This window comes from Chelonia mydas, chromosome 19 (genome assembly GCF_015237465.2).
Source record: "Chelonia mydas isolate rCheMyd1 chromosome 19, rCheMyd1.pri.v2, whole genome shotgun sequence".
NCBI classification, from domain to species: domain Eukaryota; kingdom Metazoa; phylum Chordata; order Testudines; family Cheloniidae; genus Chelonia; species Chelonia mydas.
The window spans coordinates 12,608,379-12,625,284 of NC_051259.2; the positions used below are offsets into that span (position 1 = coordinate 12,608,379).

The following is a 16,906-nucleotide window of genomic DNA, read 5'->3' on the forward strand; positions in this document are numbered from 1 at the left end:
TGCATGACTTGTTCAATCTGCAGCTGTGGGGTTCTTTTCTTCACTCACTGCATGTCCTTGGGAAAGCTACGTAACACCTCTCTGTACCTCAGTTTTCCCATCTGTAAAGTAAAAGTGGGGATAACAATGCTTGCTCCCTTTTGCAAAGGACTGAGAGATCTACAAATGAAGAGTGCTTTAAGTGCAAAATATTATTATTGCAATGCAGCAAAAATCAGCAGGACAGCTGGAAATAGAACACAGGAGTCCTAACAAGTCCCCTCCCTCTAACCACCAGAACACACAGCCTCCATAGAAGATGCATAGCGGGGGTTTTTTACACCACTTACGGTGCTAGAAGTCAACCTTTTTTATGCTACCTCCTTATAGAAACCCAAGCACTACTTGCAACTAGTGGTGTCAGGGAAGTCTCCAATTCTGGCACCAAAGGGTTAATTATTAGGTGATGCGGCATTAGAATTATCAAAGCAGAGAAAGCATCCAAGGGGCTACCAACCTCTTTGAACAGTTTGAGGGGAGCAGCTGGCATCCGTTCCTCTTCCAAGTAAGAAACCCAGTTCCATACCGTCTTCTTTCCAGGAACAACTGAATAATCAAAAACAAAAGAGATAACATTTATCTCATGGAGGACAGAATGCTGAATGGAGAGCAGCCATCTCCTCCCATTCCTTCCCACTCACTGAATGGCTACGACTACCATCTGGAGCAGATCCAGATGCCAGCCCAGCCCTCCTTGAATGCTTAAAGATTAGGTAACAAGAGCCTCGGAGGAGCTCAAAGCTCAGTCAGGAAGCCAAACACAGCTGGTGACTGCTATCCCCATCACTTTTAATTGCTGGTGAACTACACTCAGAAGCTACCCACCTTGAGGAAAATACAACCCTCAGGCAATATTTTGACTGTATCTATTTTTCATTAGAAAAAAATATGTTAAATTATATGCCAATTAGTTATGGCACACAGGCTGCTGGCAAGTTGCCACTGGAGTGTTAGTGCTGCAAAACTTGGACAGTCCTAGAACGGGAACTTCAGAAGGAGGAAAAGAATTTCTCCACCCAATATCTCAGAGCATGAATAAGGGGTGGGGCTCAAACTAAAAACAGCACAGGAAAGGCATACAACAGCAGCTGAAAATAAACCCACAATGAATCAAATGAAAAACCAAACAAACTTTTGTTTAGCAAATATATTAGTACATGGATAGTGAATACGATCACAAAGCAGGTGTCTGGATTCAGGCTAGCAGAACCACACTAACAAAGAAGAAAAAGTTACATTTTAAATGGGTATTAAAAATTACCCCAAATTATCTATAAATATATCCCTTCGAGTATATAATAAATCTCTAAACCCATCACCTTTAAAGTCTGTAAACAATTCCCTATTTATTTACATTACATCTTCTATTCAGAATTTGCTGCATACAGATGTGATCCAAAGCTCATTGAAATCAATGGGACAAGACTCCTATTGACTTCAATTGGCTTTGGATCAGGCCCACGCTTTCTAGGTTCTTATATTGTGCCCAGAACGGAGGCGAGAGCCTGTAATATCCCATCTGATACACTGCAGAAGGTGCATGTACAAAAAGTGAATAGTTGCCTTCACCGGGGGAAGGAGACCAAAGCCCCGAGGTAAGTGGGGAAGTGGGATACCGGGAGGAAGCACGAGCAGGAGCGCATGAGAGGGGAGGGCTCCTGCCTCATACTGAGAAAGAGGGACGATCAGCACGTTATCTCAAGTGCCTATACACAAATGCAAGAAGCCTGGGAAACAAGCAGGGAGAACTGGAAGTCCTGGCACAGTCAAGGAATTATGATGTGATTGGAATAACAGAGACTTGGTGGGATAACTCACATGACTGGAGTACTGTCATGGATGGATATAAGCTGTTCAGGAAGGACAGGCAGGGCAGAAAAGGTGGGGGAGTTGCACTGTATGTAAGAGAGCAGTATGACTGCTCAGAGCTCCGCTATGAAACTGCAGAAAAACCTGAGAGTCTCTAGATTAAGTTTAGAAGTGTGAGCAACAAGGGTGATGTCATGGTGGCAGTCTGCTATAGACCACCAGATCAGGGGGATGAGGTGGACGAGGCTTTCTTCTGGCAACTCGCAGAAGTTACTAGATCGCACGCCCTGGTTCTCATGGGAGACTTCAATCACCCTGATATCTGCTGGGAGAGCAATACAGCGATGCACAGACAATCCAGGAAGTTTTTGGAAAATGTAGGGGACAATTTCCTGGTGCAAGTGCTGGAGGAACCAACTAGGGGCAGAGCTCTTCTTGACCTGCTGCTCACAAACCGGGAAGAATTAGTAGGGGAAGCAAAAGTGGATGGGAACCTGGGAGGCAGTGACCATGAGATGGTCCAGTTCAGGATCCTGACACAAGGAAGAAAGGAAAGCAGCAGAATACGGACCCTGGACTTCAGAAAAGCAGACTTTGACTCTCTCAGGGAACAGACGGGTAGGATCCCCTGGGGGAATAACATGAGGGGGAAAGGAGTCCAGGAGAGCTGGCTGTATTTTAAAGAATCCTTATTGAGGTTACAGGGACAAACCATCCCGATGTGTAGAAAGAATAGTAAATATGGCAGGCAACCAGCTTGGCTTAACAGTGAAATCCTTGCTGATCTTAAATACAAAAAAGAAGCTCACAAGAAGTGGAAGATTGGACAAATGACCAGGGATGAGTATAAAAATATTGCTCGGGCATGCAGGAGTGAAATCAGGAAGGCCAAATCACACCTGGAGTTGCAGCTAGCAAGGGATGTTAAGAGTAACAAGAAGGGTTTCTTCAGGTATGTTAGCAACAAGAAGAAAGTCAAGGAAAGTGTGGGCCCCTTACTGAATGAGGGAGGCAACCCAGTGACAGAGGATGTGGAAAAAGCTAATGTACTCAATGCTTTTTTTGCCTCTGTCTTCACGAACAAGGTCAGCTCCCAGACTGCTGCACTGGGCAGCAGAGCATGGGAAGGAGGTGACCAGCCCTCTGTGGAGAAAAGTGGTTCGGGACTATTTAGAAAAGCTGGACGTGCACAAGTCCATGGGGCTGGATGCGTTGCATCCGAGAGTGCTAAAGGAGTTGGCGGATGTGATTGCAGAGCCATTGGCCATTATCTTTGAAAACTCATGGCGATCGGGGGAAGTCCCGGACGACTGGAAAAAGGCTAATGTAGTGCCCATCTTTAAAAAAGGGAAGAAGGAGGATCCTGGGAACTACAGGCCAGTCAGCCTCACCTCAGTCCCTGGAAAAATCATGGAGCAGGTCCTCAAGGAATCAATTCTGAAGCACTTAGAGGAGAGGAAAGTGATCAGGAACAGTCAGCATGGATTCACCAAGGGCAAGTCATGCTTGACTAATCTAATTGCCTTCTATGATGAGATAACTGGCTCTGTGGATGAAGGGAAAGCAGTGGACGTGTTGTTCCTTGACTTTAGCAAAGCTTTTGACACGCTCTCCCACAGTATTCTTGCCAGCAAGTTAAAGGAGTATGGGCTGGATGAATGGACTATAAGGTGGACAGAAAGCTGGCTAGATTGTCGGGCTCAATGGGTAGTGATCAATGGCTCCATGTCTAGTTGGCAGCCGGTATCAAGTGGAGTGCCCCAAGGGTCGGTCCTTGGGCCGGTTTTGTTCAATATCTTCATAAATGATCTGGAGGATGGTGTGGATTGCACTCTCAGCAAGTTTGCAGAAGACACTAAACTGGGAGGAGAGGTAGATACGCTGGAGGGTAGGGATAGGATACAGAGGGACCTAGACAAATTGGAGGATTGGGCCAAAAGAAATCTGATGAGGTTCAACAAGGACAAGTGCAGTCATGCACTTAGGACGGAAGAATCCAATGCACTGCTACAGACTAGGGACCGAATGGCTAGGCAGCAGTTCTGCAGAAAAGGACCTAGGGGTTACAGTGGACGAGAAGCTGGATATGAGTCAACAGTGTGCCCTTGTTGCCAAGAAGGCCAATGGCATTTTGGGATGTATAAGTAGGGGCATTGCCAACAGATCGAGGGACGTGATCGTTCCCCTCTATTCAACACTGGTGAGGCCTCATCTGGAGTACTGTGTCCAGTTTTGGGCCCCACACTACAAGAAGGATGTGGAAAAATTGGAAAGAGTCCAGCGGAGGGCAACAAAAATGATTAGGGCACTGGAACACATGACTTATGAGGAGAGGCTGAGGGAACTGGGGATGTTTAGTCTGCGGAAGAGAAGAATGAGGGGGGATTTGATAGCTGCTTTCAACTACCTGAAAGAGGGTTCCAAAGAGGATGGCTCTAGACTGTTCTCAGTGGTAGCGGATGACAGAACAAGGAGTAATGGTTTCAAGTTGCAGTGGGGGAGATTTAGGTTGGATATTAGGAAAAACTTTTTCACTAGGAGGGTGGTGAAGCACTGGAATGCGTTACCTAGGGAGGTGGTGGAATCTCCTTCCTTGGAAGTTTTTAAGGTCAGGCTTGACAAAGCCCTGGCTGGGATGATTTAGTTGGTGTTGGTCCTGCTTTGAGCAGGGGGTTGGACTAGATGACCTCCTGAGGTCCCTTCCAACCCTGATATTCTATGATTCTAACAAAGGTAATTATTACTCTGAATGTGTAATGGGCTCCACTGAGCTTGTTTTTTCTGTTTACTATGATCCATCTTGTAACAACTGGTAAGGTTTGCAAACAATAAGAAAAGAGACCATGAGCTCAGCTCACCTTGTTTTAGAGGTTTAGTATTTCTGCGGCTTTTCATATTATTTGATTTATTCTTCTCCTAAACACAGATATGATTAAAAAAAAAGTTTAGCCATATTGTTGTCTCTCCCCGAGTGGTCATTTCACAATGCAGGTATGATAAAGATGTAACATGCTACTAAGAGAAATATTCTTCTTAAATCAAACCTGTGAGTGCATTACAGTAATAGTAGGATCTTTCATATTCAGCTACTTTTACCCTAAAGGATAGCAAAGTGCTTTACAAATTGTTTCCACCATAGATAGACTCATAGATATTAAGGTCAGAAGGGACCATTATGATCAGCTAGTCTGACCTCCTGCACAATGCAGGCCACCAAATCTCATCCACCCACTCCTGCAATAAACCTCTAACCTATGTCTGAGCTATTGAAGCCCTCAAATCATGGTTTAAAGACTTCAAGGTGCAGAGAATCCTCCAGCAAGTGACCCGTGCCCCATGCTATAGAGGAAGGCGAAAAACCCCCAGGGCTTCTGCCAATCTGCCCTGGGGGAAAATTCCTTCCCGACCCCATATATGGCGATCAGCTGAACCCTGAGCATGTGGGCAAGATTCACCAGCCAGACACCCAGGAAAGAATTCTCTGTAGTAACTCAGATCCCATCACATCTAACATTCATCACAGGCCATTGGGCCTATTTACCATGAATAGTTAAAGATCAATTAATTGCCAAAATCATGTTATCCCATCATACCATCTCCTCCATAAACGTATCGAGTTTAATCTTGAAGCCAGATAGGTCTTTTGCCCCCACTGCTTCCCTTGGAAGGCTGTTCCAGAACTTCACTCCTTTGATGGTTAGAAACCTTCGTCTAATTTCAAGTCTAAACTTCCTCATGGCCAGTTTATATCCATTTGTTCTTGTGTCCATATTGGTACTGAGCTTAAATAATTCCTCTCCCACTCTGGTATTTATCCCTCTGATATATTTATAGAGAGCAATCATATCTCTCCTCAGCCTTCTTTTGGTTAGGCTAAACAAGCCAAGCTCCTTGAGTCTCCTTTCATAAGACAAGTTTTCCATTCCTTGGATCATCCTAGTAGCCCTTCTCTGTACCTGTTCCAGTTTGAATTCATCCTTCTTAAACATGGGAGACCAGAATCATCAAAGATCATTTAAATAAGTCACCATGGTGTAGTAAAAACTGAACTCTCTATTGTAGTGGATTGGATTCATTGTCTGCACTGCAGGATTTGCAGCAATAAGCAACCTTATTACTATGCTACACATTAGAGTCACACAAATTTGTTTTGTGGGTAAAAAACCACTTCTTCAGTGGCATCTGAAGAAGTGGTTTTTTACCCACGAAAGCTTGTGCCCAAATAAATCTGTTAGTCTTTAAGGTGCCACTGGACTCCTTGTTGTTTTTGTGGATACAGACTAACATGGCTGCCCCCTGATACTTGACACAAATTTGTGTCCATCTATGCTAGTGCGTGGATACATAGAAAGGATATTTCACCAGCCATTGAAGGAAACAGAAGTTCTGAGTAACTGCTGTCACAAAAAGACACCCCTAGAAACTATATTTTGTCTTTAAACATCACAGATTATGTCCAATAACTTGTAAAATACAAAGAAAAAATGTTAACATCATGTTAATTCACCCAGGGTTGTCACTTCTTGAAGCAAAGCAAGAAAGGCAAAATTTGAAAATCAGAGCCAAAATATGTCCCATGCCCTTTAAAAGTTTGCTTTTTTTTTTAAATGAGGGCAGGCGAAAAGAAAGGGAAAGATGGAAGAAGGAAAATAGTTTTGACGTCTTGCATAAAACCCCTCAGATAAAAGCTGAACAATGGGATGAATTAAACTGTATGCAACATAAGAAACTTCAGCCTATGTCACCAGTAACTGCTCCAGCTGAGCTCAGTGTCACAAAACAAGCAAAACACATGAATATAAATAAAACTACTCTGACATGGCAGCCTGCATATCAAGTAGCGGAGTGTGGATCTTTCAAACGGAGGACAGTAGAGTTCTGATTTTATGAACACTGATCTTATGAACGGCTTCTTTCCCTTGATCAGCAAGGTACTAGACTATGTATTTAAACAGCAAGCAGAAGTCACAAGCACTCAGAGGATGCGTGTATCGACCTTCCCATGCTCTGGTGAAAGTGCCTTTGTAACGGACAAGTCATGCCTCAGAAATGGTTTTGCAGTGTTTTGAAGGACAAGAAGAAAACCATGTGGTACAACTCCTAAGTTTGAAAAGACTGAGGGATTTGGTGGCAAAGAAGGGATACAATTTTCCCAAGCAAAAAATATCAGTGATTTATTTCACCTGTGACTACAGGCACACTACAGTTTTTTCAACACTGCTGGGATATTTTTGTTTTCCTACTATTAGTCTCTAGATATTTTAATGTACAGAAAGGTCTGCAGATAGCACATCCAATGCATGTGTAACACTGAACTGAAGTTCCACTCTCTGTTTCAAATGCTGACAGTATAGTTTTCTGTAATGTGGCTTTAGATTGTACTCTTAGGTACAGGGACCTTGCCGTGTATGTATTTTTACAACTGTAAAGGACTCTGTACCTCTCTGGCACTAGATATGCAAATTATAGGTTTGGACAAATTATAGTCTAAAAACTCAATTGCGACTTCATGTCAGTTTTTCACCAACATAACTCCATTGATTTCAGTGGAGATATTTCCAATTTACACCAGTGTAATGAGGTCAGACTCAAGTCCGAAAGATTCATGGAGCCCACCAGTGTACATAGAATACACCCTTTGATTTGATTTTCTTTGTATATTGACAAGTAATCTTGTTTGTTACAATTCCATTCAATCAAAGTGCACGCCAATCTCGTTTACCTCATCATCATCTACATTTTCGTCCTCATCCTCAGAATCCAGAAGAAGTTTCCTCTTCCTTCGGAGTCGCTTGAGGGGTCTGTCAGTCTCATTAACCTGGCAGCCAGTGCTGACATTAAGGTTTCTACTGCTTATTCTGTTTCTGCAATCAGCTGGGATGTCTTTAGAGTCACTGCAAACAGCCACAATTTAAAATAAAAAAAACCTGTTCTGTAACCAGTATATGGATTGTGTGGAGGGCTTGGGCTGGCAAATAAGAAGTGAATTTAATATTTGTGGGAAGAGCCGGATTTTCTATCTATCTTACACACTTATATATAGGTGAGGAAGGATTAGATTTTTATCAGTACACGTGTGTAAATATTGATTTCCTTGTACACATACAAATCAACTAAAAGATTTTTCATCGATAATAATCTAAATGTACAGACAGAAAAGAAAGAAAAATGCTGCCTGAAACCTTATTAGAGTTTGCTTTAAGGATATTTACTATATTTATTTTGGTATGTGATGTTGACTGTGTTTTAACTGTTACAAAGCTTTAACTTTTTGAATCTCAGCGTCTGCTGTCATAAAGTTATTATCTGAAACCCCTCTATAATTTTGTAGAACTGGGAAAATTTAAATAGATAAAAATCTAATAAAATGCTTAAAAATAAACATTGATATTACCTGTTGAAATTATAGAAATAAAATTCTGCCAATTCTGCTTATATGGCCCTGTCACCCCAGCATCTGATCACCTCACAATCTTTAATGTATTTTCCCTCACAACATCTCTGTAAGGTAGGAAAGTGCTATTATCTCTGTCTTACAGCTGGAGCACTGAGGCATAGAAGGACTAAGTGACTTGCTCTAGGTCACACAGGAAATCTGTGGCATAGCAGGGAGATGACCTGGGTCTCCCAAGTCCCAGCCTAATGCCCTAACCAACGGACCATCCTTCTTCATGGGAAATGTCAGATTGACAGGCCAGGAGGCTTAAATCCTGCATTTATCTCCTGAGCAGGTACAGCACACACAGTGGCAATACAGCCAGACTTGAGCAGTTGAAACTAATTGACCTTTTTCCTGGCAATCTTGGCAGAGAGGCCAAAGACTGAGGTCCTAGAGAGCGAACTCTCTTCTCTTCTTTATAGATGGTACTTCAGGACAGGACTAGGGTGATCAATAGGCTTTGCACTGCTGCTGCCAGTGCTGTGCTGATACCTGCTCTGTTGATCTATTGCTGTCACTGCAACACCTTCCACAGATGCTAAATTCTCATTAAACGGGAAAATGATGTGAGGTTTCTTACTTGTCTTGCTGCTGAGCACAGGTTCGAATACAAAACTTCCCATTCTCCAAGCTGTCCATTTGCCCACAGGTTTCACAGGCTGGGATGTCAGAACTAGGCACGTTGCCTTTGGGCTCTGCAGAAGAGGAACGAGGACAATGATTAAAGAAAAAGTTGTACAGTTTTTAAATGTATCACCTCTCAGTCTAATCCAAGGAGCTCTCCCAACGCCCTTTATAAACTTTCATTAACTAAGCCGCACACCTCCTTTAAGAGAGGTAATTATTATCTCTGATCTGGTATTTAAAGAGAGTGTTTTCTGGCACTAAAGCCCAAATCACTCATATCTAAAGAAGTGATATTTTAATATTAGGGAAATTCATGCTCCCCTGTAAAGGTGTCAAAGAATTAAATCTCAAGGCTCTAACTAGGGTCCAATTAGAAGACTTTTTTTTTAAGTGCCCCTATAGCTTTGAGACAAGTGCAAATTTTGTTTGAAATTTTGTCAAAAGTGACTACATTTTTGGGGGGTGCTTGTAACATGCAAATGTGTTTTAAAAGTCAGTCTTTACATATATTTTTCATACTTCTTGAAAACCTCTATTAAGAGTCCCTGGAAAAGCCTTGTTATAGGTATCCCATTAAAAGTATCTGAAAATATGTCTATATAAATGGCTGTACGCTAGCCAGGAAAACGCATGAGTTGAATACAACAAAACTGACTTAAATAATGAGCATGATGATCCCAATATAACAATTTTACAGCCTGCCCTGATTTAGGTTTTTCCTAATGTAAATTAAATCCTGATCTAATATCACATTAGAAAACACAAAGTCCATATTTCCAAAACTTAGCACCAAAGTAATGCACATTTTGTTCATCTATAACTAAGTAATTTTTGCAGAAATTATGTGCTTGGGCATACATGTGGGCTGGGTGCAATCTACTATACCTAACATAAGCATAGCTGCATATTTTGGGCTCACAATTGACTGTTTCGACAGTTTGCTAAAATGTGGCCTCAGATGCTAAAAAATCAAATTGTCAAGTAATCTGTACTGTTTCAATTCTTCCCTGGCTCCCACTCACCAAGGCTTGTAATATCTTGCTGGAAGACCGAAAAATATTGTTTATATTTGATGCCTCAGATAGGCCGATATAGACGTCAGATGGATTTGGTTGGAGTTCGGCAGAGACAGTCCATTTGTACTACATCCTAAGCACTTTCCGTCTGCCCTTGAGGACTTGCTGATTCCAGACATGGGGAAGGCAGGTAAGGAAGAACATTTACATAAAAGGCTATGCCTGCAGAGCTCTGCTCTGTTGGAAGATGCACTGCCAGGGGGAGTGTTCTTGGGTTAAAACAGAGCAAGGCTGTCTAAGTGCTGAGTCATCATCCAAGACCAGATTCTTAGCCTAATGGAAAAACACCTTCTAGTCTCTCTGTGACAGGGAGGAGATGCGCCCCCAATAAGGCCAGGATGGGTATATCTGAACATATGGTCTTCCATCTCTCTTGATCTTACTAGGCATTTTGCTACCAGAACTGCTGGTAAAAGAACATGAGTTTCCCTGCAGTGCTGGAGACAGTATGTCTTGTGACCACGGAGACTGGTTCTGAGGTGTGCTTATGCACCACGCTGCTCCTAAGTGCTCCAAGGCAGTGACATGCCCTGAACTACTCCAAGGTGCTAGTGCAAAAGCTGCTCCCTAGCACCAAGGGAGGCTGATACACCAGGGGCTCCACAGCAGCAAACTGGGACATATTTTACACACGATCCTGTGATGCAGGGCCTGCCACAGGACTTTGTGCCAGGAGCCCTAATCTGCAGCCTTCAGCTAACGAGGGTCTCCCATCACTTTTTCCAGATCTGAAGGCATGTCCAGGAAGCGACTCGATGTGGTGACCAAGTCTCTAATTGCCTCTGAACAATAAGAGCCGAAGGAAGATACGGCTACTGGACTCAGCAAGCTCAGTGCACACCACCTGGGGCTGAGGACAAGACACAAGCCTAGACCCAGAAGGGCTATGGCAGCTGCATTGGTTAGAACTGCTGGGCAGCAGCTCCTGGGGGAGGAGCAGGTCTGAAAGGAACTGCCTGAAATGTTCCTGGTGCCTGAGGTACCTTTTGCTCACGAGGACAGTTCCCTTGAGTTGGATTACTGTAGCCTCAGGGATCCAAAATTCTTAGAGCTAAGGGTTGTTTCCACATGATTTATGCTAGAGGCACAAGTTTCCAGAGTGAATATCCTGCACAGATAATGGGCCAGATTTTGGCCCTGCTGTACAAGACAGAATTAGCACAAGTAAACAAAGCCAGCTCAGCTGGCTACCTGAGGATTCCACTTGCACAGGGAATCCCTGGCTGGCAGTGTTATGATATCCACTCCTGCTCCACCCCGGCATCAGGTGTGTATCCAAGGTAAAGGAATCACAGCAGAAGGGCCCAGGCACTCAAGTGATCCCTGTCTGCAAGAACAATCTCTTGGTGGCCGTTGCAACTGAGCCATGCTCTGAGTGGGTGCTTGACAAAGACCTAGCTCAGTGTCTTACCCTCCTTTATAAAGTGCTTTGAGATCTTCCGATGAAGGATGCTAGATAAACACTAAATATTCTTGGGATTATCTGGGAACTAAATTCATTCAAAATACTTTAAAATAGGTATATATATTTAAAAACATACAGTGATTCACTACAATGACCATCACCACACAGCTCATGCCAGCCAGCACTGTATTGCTACAGGAAGCGCTTCTTAAAACATGTGGTTCCAGCATCCTATCAAGCTGTGTATTTGGTCCCTCAGCAGCGCACAAAGCTCACCTTCAGAATCAGTGCCAGAGGCAGCAGCGGTGTTGGTTGCAGCCAGAGTGGAAGCACCAGGGTTAAGGCCGGCTATTCTGGCGTTTATTGCTGGAGCCAAGAGAGTTTTTATGGCTTCTGCTTCAGTAATGATTTCTAATGTTCCAAACTCACTTAAACGGAACTGCAGGTAACAAAAGAAAGAAAGGTTTCAGAGTAGCAGCCGTGTTAGTCTGTATTCGCAAAAAAAAAAGGAGGACTTGTGGCACCTTAGAGACTAACAAATTTATTTGAGCATAAGCTTTCGTGAGCTACACGAAATGAAGTGAGCTGTAGCTCACAAAAGCTTATGCTCAAATAAATTGGTTAGTCTCTAAGGTGCCACAAGTCCTCCTTTTCTTTTTTAAAAGAAAGAAAGCGGCTAAAGAAGACAATCAAACTAAACAGCAGCAGACAGGCTTCAAAGTGGGAAAGATAGTGCATGAGATTCAGTATGCAAGCGGAGCTAGGACAAAAAGTGCTACTGGCAAGAGAAATTGCTTTCCATACAACACAGTGTCACAAAAAATCCTATTTTACCAGGAAATGCCTGTTCAGTGGTGATCTGCTTCAGTGTTAATACAGAAAAGCTACATTTATTCTTATGTGCTTCATATTTTTTCCCTTTATGTAATTCAAACCTACAGCATTTCTAGCAAACAAACTGGAGCGACTTATATGTCCTCTGAAAGAGAGCAGCAACTTGGCCAAAATCCCTGTTCTGAGTTTTCAGGATTATCCTATGATGAATAAATGGACAATAATGTAGTTACCAAACAGTAGCAACCCACCTAAAAATCTTCTAGCAAGTAGGAACTGTTAAGAAAGAGGTTCCTTACCAGTAACTGCAGTTCTTTGGAGAGTACTACACACACCTGTAGGATGAGCCGCCTCTGCCCCCCGCACCCAATCAACTAACCTCCTGTCCTGTTCCCCCCACACACACGCACCCAACCATATCTTTGAGCTTTGGGAACCTTCCATAAATGCAGCATCAGCAGGGATTGCACACGTGGTCCTTCACAGCACTAAGTATTTTGAGTTAGAGTTATAAGGGGCCATGCAGTTCTCAATCCCATCAGTTCCTTCTACTAAACTCAAGAGTGCTCTGGCAAATGAACTTTACAGGAAGATGGGAGGCAACATTACTGAAGAACTACAGTTACTGGGTGGTAACTTCTCTTTCTTCTTTCTTCAGGGTGGCCTCTGCAAAATCCTACTTGTAGAAGTCTAACAAATAGGAGAGATCCCTTCACTGGCATGGGGTACTGACCCAAAGGTGGATCAGAGAGCCTAGCTCACTGGGCTATATCAGAGAGTCTCCTCAGCACAGACTGGAGAGGAACATGACTGTCCTTTCAACCTCAAGGTGTAAAGACTGGGCATGCAGAACAACAGTCTGGATTCTTACAACCTTGGCTTCAAATGTCTGGGGCCCTAGTGCGGTGCTTGCTTGGTCCAAGCAGACACTGCTTTTCTAGCAAGTTCCTGCACAGCGCCAGTAAGCGCAGTCTATAAGTGGGTATATGCAAAGATCGCCACAAGGAAGAAGGACTTTCTTATGATCTTGGAATTAATTATACAACAAAAACTAACTGCCATTCCCTCGGATCTCAATATCCTCTGCAATATGGAGATGGCTACCCAACAACAAGAGAAATAAACTACCAGAGGTCACTCACGCTAGCAGACTCTGTGGTAGAGTTTTCATTCACACTAACATATAGATTGTCTATAACTCCTTAAAAATCATAACGAATCTCCTCATCAAACCCAGTTCACAAAAGCACTAGCCCTGACTGCTTAGGCCCACTGACAGAAGCATCGTCTTCCTTCTCTCCTTCACCCTTACTGTTCACAATATCGCTAACTCAGTTCCACCCATAGCTTATAAAAGCTCTCCCCAAAACCCTCTCCCCACTCGTTTGAGCTGCAGCCTGTATTCCTCACAGCTTCAAAGATGCTGCACCAGAAGAAACATATTTCTGCCCCTGAATCCCAAAGTAACCAAGAGTATTATTTTTATTTAATTGAGAGCAAAGATAACCCACCCCAAACAAATGGCAATTATATATATGGGATTCTGGTGGGCTTTTCTATAGGCATCTTTACATCAGTTTAACGAGGGAACTAACTCCTTCTTGAAATGGTGGAAGAACAGTAGTGGAATGGATGGAAGATATCACAGGCTGAGGGTTCCTCTGAAATGCATACAATAGTAACAGACTGATACTGTGAACAAAAGGTCACAATGTGGAGCCTCACCAGAGCTCTGGTGTCCCATTAAGCACTAGAGCTAACTACTGAAGGAAGCAAGGATATTAAAGCAGTCTTGTATTAAGGGACTAGATTCTTGAAGATAATGAGATATATAGAGCCTTTTAGATATAAAATCATCAACTCAAATCCAGCTCAAACCGGTAGTGACAGAACGTTGTTATGTTACCATCTGATGGCTCACCTGAGAGCACCTGTGCTGGCGGGGCTCAGTCCACTTTCCAGCGGACAAGCACTCTCATCAGAAAAACCACCACCACCACTGGCGTCTTTGCTAGAAGTCTCTGAAGACTGAATGAGCCATGGAGTTGAACTCTACTCTTACTCCTAGAGGTTCCTTCTGATCAAGGACAAAGCACATGAGTATATGGGGTGGCTGATTCTGCTACTGCCTGCACTGTACCTGCTCTCTAGTTAAACAGAGGATTTCAATCTGCAGAGCTGCCAGTACAGCATATTCACTAATTCTAAAGTCACATGAAAATTTTTTAAAACATTCTCCTTAATAAGAGACAAAAGAAACGGAAATTACAAAAAACGTAACTGTGCTGTTTTCCTCTCCACATGCAAGGATTCTGACATACATGAGGGAGGGGGGAAAAAAAAGAGGCAAAAAATAAAAGGGAACTGGACAGTGAAAACAAAACAGAACCCTGTTATTTTGGATCATAATAGTGAGACGCACACTTGCGAGGCTAGTTAATAATGAACAACCTGGACATTTGTACCACACTCAGTCACTGTGGTACCTGAGGACTCATCTTTGTATTTGGTAATCCTGTATTTAAATGGTTCTGAATAAATCCCATCATGCTTTGTAGACACTACACTGTTATTCCAGAATCAGTTAAATACAACCATCTCTGGGGAGGAATATAACTGCTATTTAAGAGAACACAGCAATGTTTCTCAAGAGGTTTTCTTTTAGGAAGTGAAGAATAATGTTTCCAAATGAAAGTACAGGGGAGTACAGGAGACAAGTTAGCCATTAGAAAGTAATAATCCAAACTGCAATTTGAACAAAACCCCAGGACTCCTAGGAACTCCATGAACTTGATTCTGTATTACTCAGGTTTTAGGTCAGTATAACTCCCATTGATTTCAGGTCTCATATGTTGATCAAAACACTTCAGACACACAGCGTCATGCATGCACTTATTCTTTTGACTTCAGTCTATGAAGCAAATTCTTCCATGGCGTATCTCCACAGAAGTAAGCTTTGAACGACTGGGTTGCAGATTTTTCAAAGAAAAGGGAGGGGGAAAGTGAAAGAAAAAGACCAATGTTTTCCAGGGAGGCCCCTGATTTTGGAATGGATGCCTAATTTGAGACGTGTGGAGCCTGATTTTCAGAGGTTCGGAGTCCCCACAGCTCCAGGTCACTTCAGCTGGAGCTGTAAATGTTCAGAACCTTTAAAAATATATATATCAGGCTCAGCGTATCACGTTAGACATCCAAAAAAATCCGTGAAAATGTGGCCTGAATCATTTTAAAAGTACAACTGAACTAAGTCTGTCAGGCAACTTGGAAACCACAATAAACTGATGGGATCATTTTCTGTCTACTACATTTGTGAACAACCTCCTCCAAAAATCTCAGCTGTGATTTATTTACATTACAGCCACTATCAATAAGAAAGGTGTAGCTAGACAATAGCTGAGAAAATAATCATAGACATCCTAAAGCAACTATACTAAAGCAATATTCTACAAATATTCACTCGTGAGAATAGCCTTTGCTCATTATGGGCTGAATTTAACAGGATTTCTTGCCTGAATAAAGTGTACCCACACAGCTGAGAAATGGCAAGTTCAGGCCTTAAATGTATGAGTAGCAATGAATGAAGGCTCTTAAATACCTCCTTGCAGCTATAATTATGACACTTTAAATTAACTGAACAAGAGTCAAGAGGAAAACAAAAAAACAAAAAAAAAAATCAAATCCAGAAATCTCACTAGGAATTCACTACTTGTTTGGTGACTCCAATTCTGTTTTGTCATAGCAGCAGCTGACGGGATAATCATTTTAAAGCAAGTCTTTTTTTCTAACCAAAGAAAAGAACATGTGCTAACTTCAGTGCATTACTAAATGCTTGATCATTTTTTTTACCCTATTCCTTGGTTTCTTACTTGTATGTTGCTACCTGGCAAGGTAGCAATGCCGTCTTTCCAGTCTAAGGCACCCATTACATCGAAGTCTGCAGTCGGGGTGATAGTGGGTTTTCTCTCCGAGACACTCTGTTCCATCTTTCAGCTTAGCCTTTGGGTTTGTTTGTTTTTAAATTTTTAAGAAAGAAAACTAGGGGTTGAAAACAAAACAAAAGAGAGGCACAGAATCAACAGGCCTGTCACATTTCATGAAGGATTTTAAGAGTGACGCTGCTTATGCTTCATATAGTTAATGGCTTTCAAAAGATGGAAAAAAATGTCAACTTGTAATTTGCTCAAGGCACTTTAAAAAAAAAGGCGGTGGGGGGTGAAACAAATATGCAATTTCTGGACAAAATTACAAAACAGAAAGCTGTGACGCTCAATTGGGTTTGCATAATTATTGTCCATTTTACAGTTTATGGGCAAAACCCTGGTCTCTCAAATCCATGGGAGCTTTGCCATTGATTTTAAATGGGACTAGGATTTGGGCCAACATACACATGCGCACATACCCACACACTGCTGAGGCACTGGGGTGCCTTAAACAATTTTAAAGAGCAGTATTATCTTAGCAGCGCTGGCAGATTGCACTGTTATTGGTCGTCACCTCCTACAGTGTTTACGCTCTAGGACTGCTTTGCAGCCATATAGAAGTTAAGTAGAAATATACAGCAGGAGAATCAACTAAAAGCTATATTGCTATGTGGACTAAGTGTATCTGATGACAGCAACAATAATACTAATATAGCATTTTATATGCAATAATCAATCATCAATAAATTGTACTTCA

General features: G+C 42.4%; 1 protein-coding gene across 12 annotated transcripts in view; it reads right to left on the minus strand.

The window, feature by feature from the left end:
* Positions 1–16,906, minus strand: part of LOC102930949 (lethal(3)malignant brain tumor-like protein 4) — an 84,267-nt gene that overhangs the window by 52,696 nt on the left and 14,665 nt on the right. For 4 of the 12 annotated variants that reach the window (XM_037881818.2, XM_043532247.1, XM_043532246.1 and 1 more), the window contains exons 2-6: positions 11,672–11,834; positions 8,868–8,982; positions 7,571–7,742; positions 4,707–4,764; positions 497–585 (exon numbers count right to left, since the gene is read on the minus strand). In XM_037881818.2, coding sequence (XP_037737746.2) covers positions 497–585; positions 4,707–4,764; positions 7,571–7,742; positions 8,868–8,982; positions 11,672–11,834 — 597 coding nt within the window. Of the gene's footprint in view, positions 1–496; positions 586–4,706; positions 4,765–7,570; positions 7,743–8,867; positions 8,983–9,936; positions 10,046–11,671; positions 11,835–14,150; positions 14,230–16,095; positions 16,265–16,906 lie in introns of those variants that run through there. The other 8 variants (XM_037881813.2, XM_043532244.1, XM_043532245.1 and 5 more) reach the window with 5 other exon arrangements.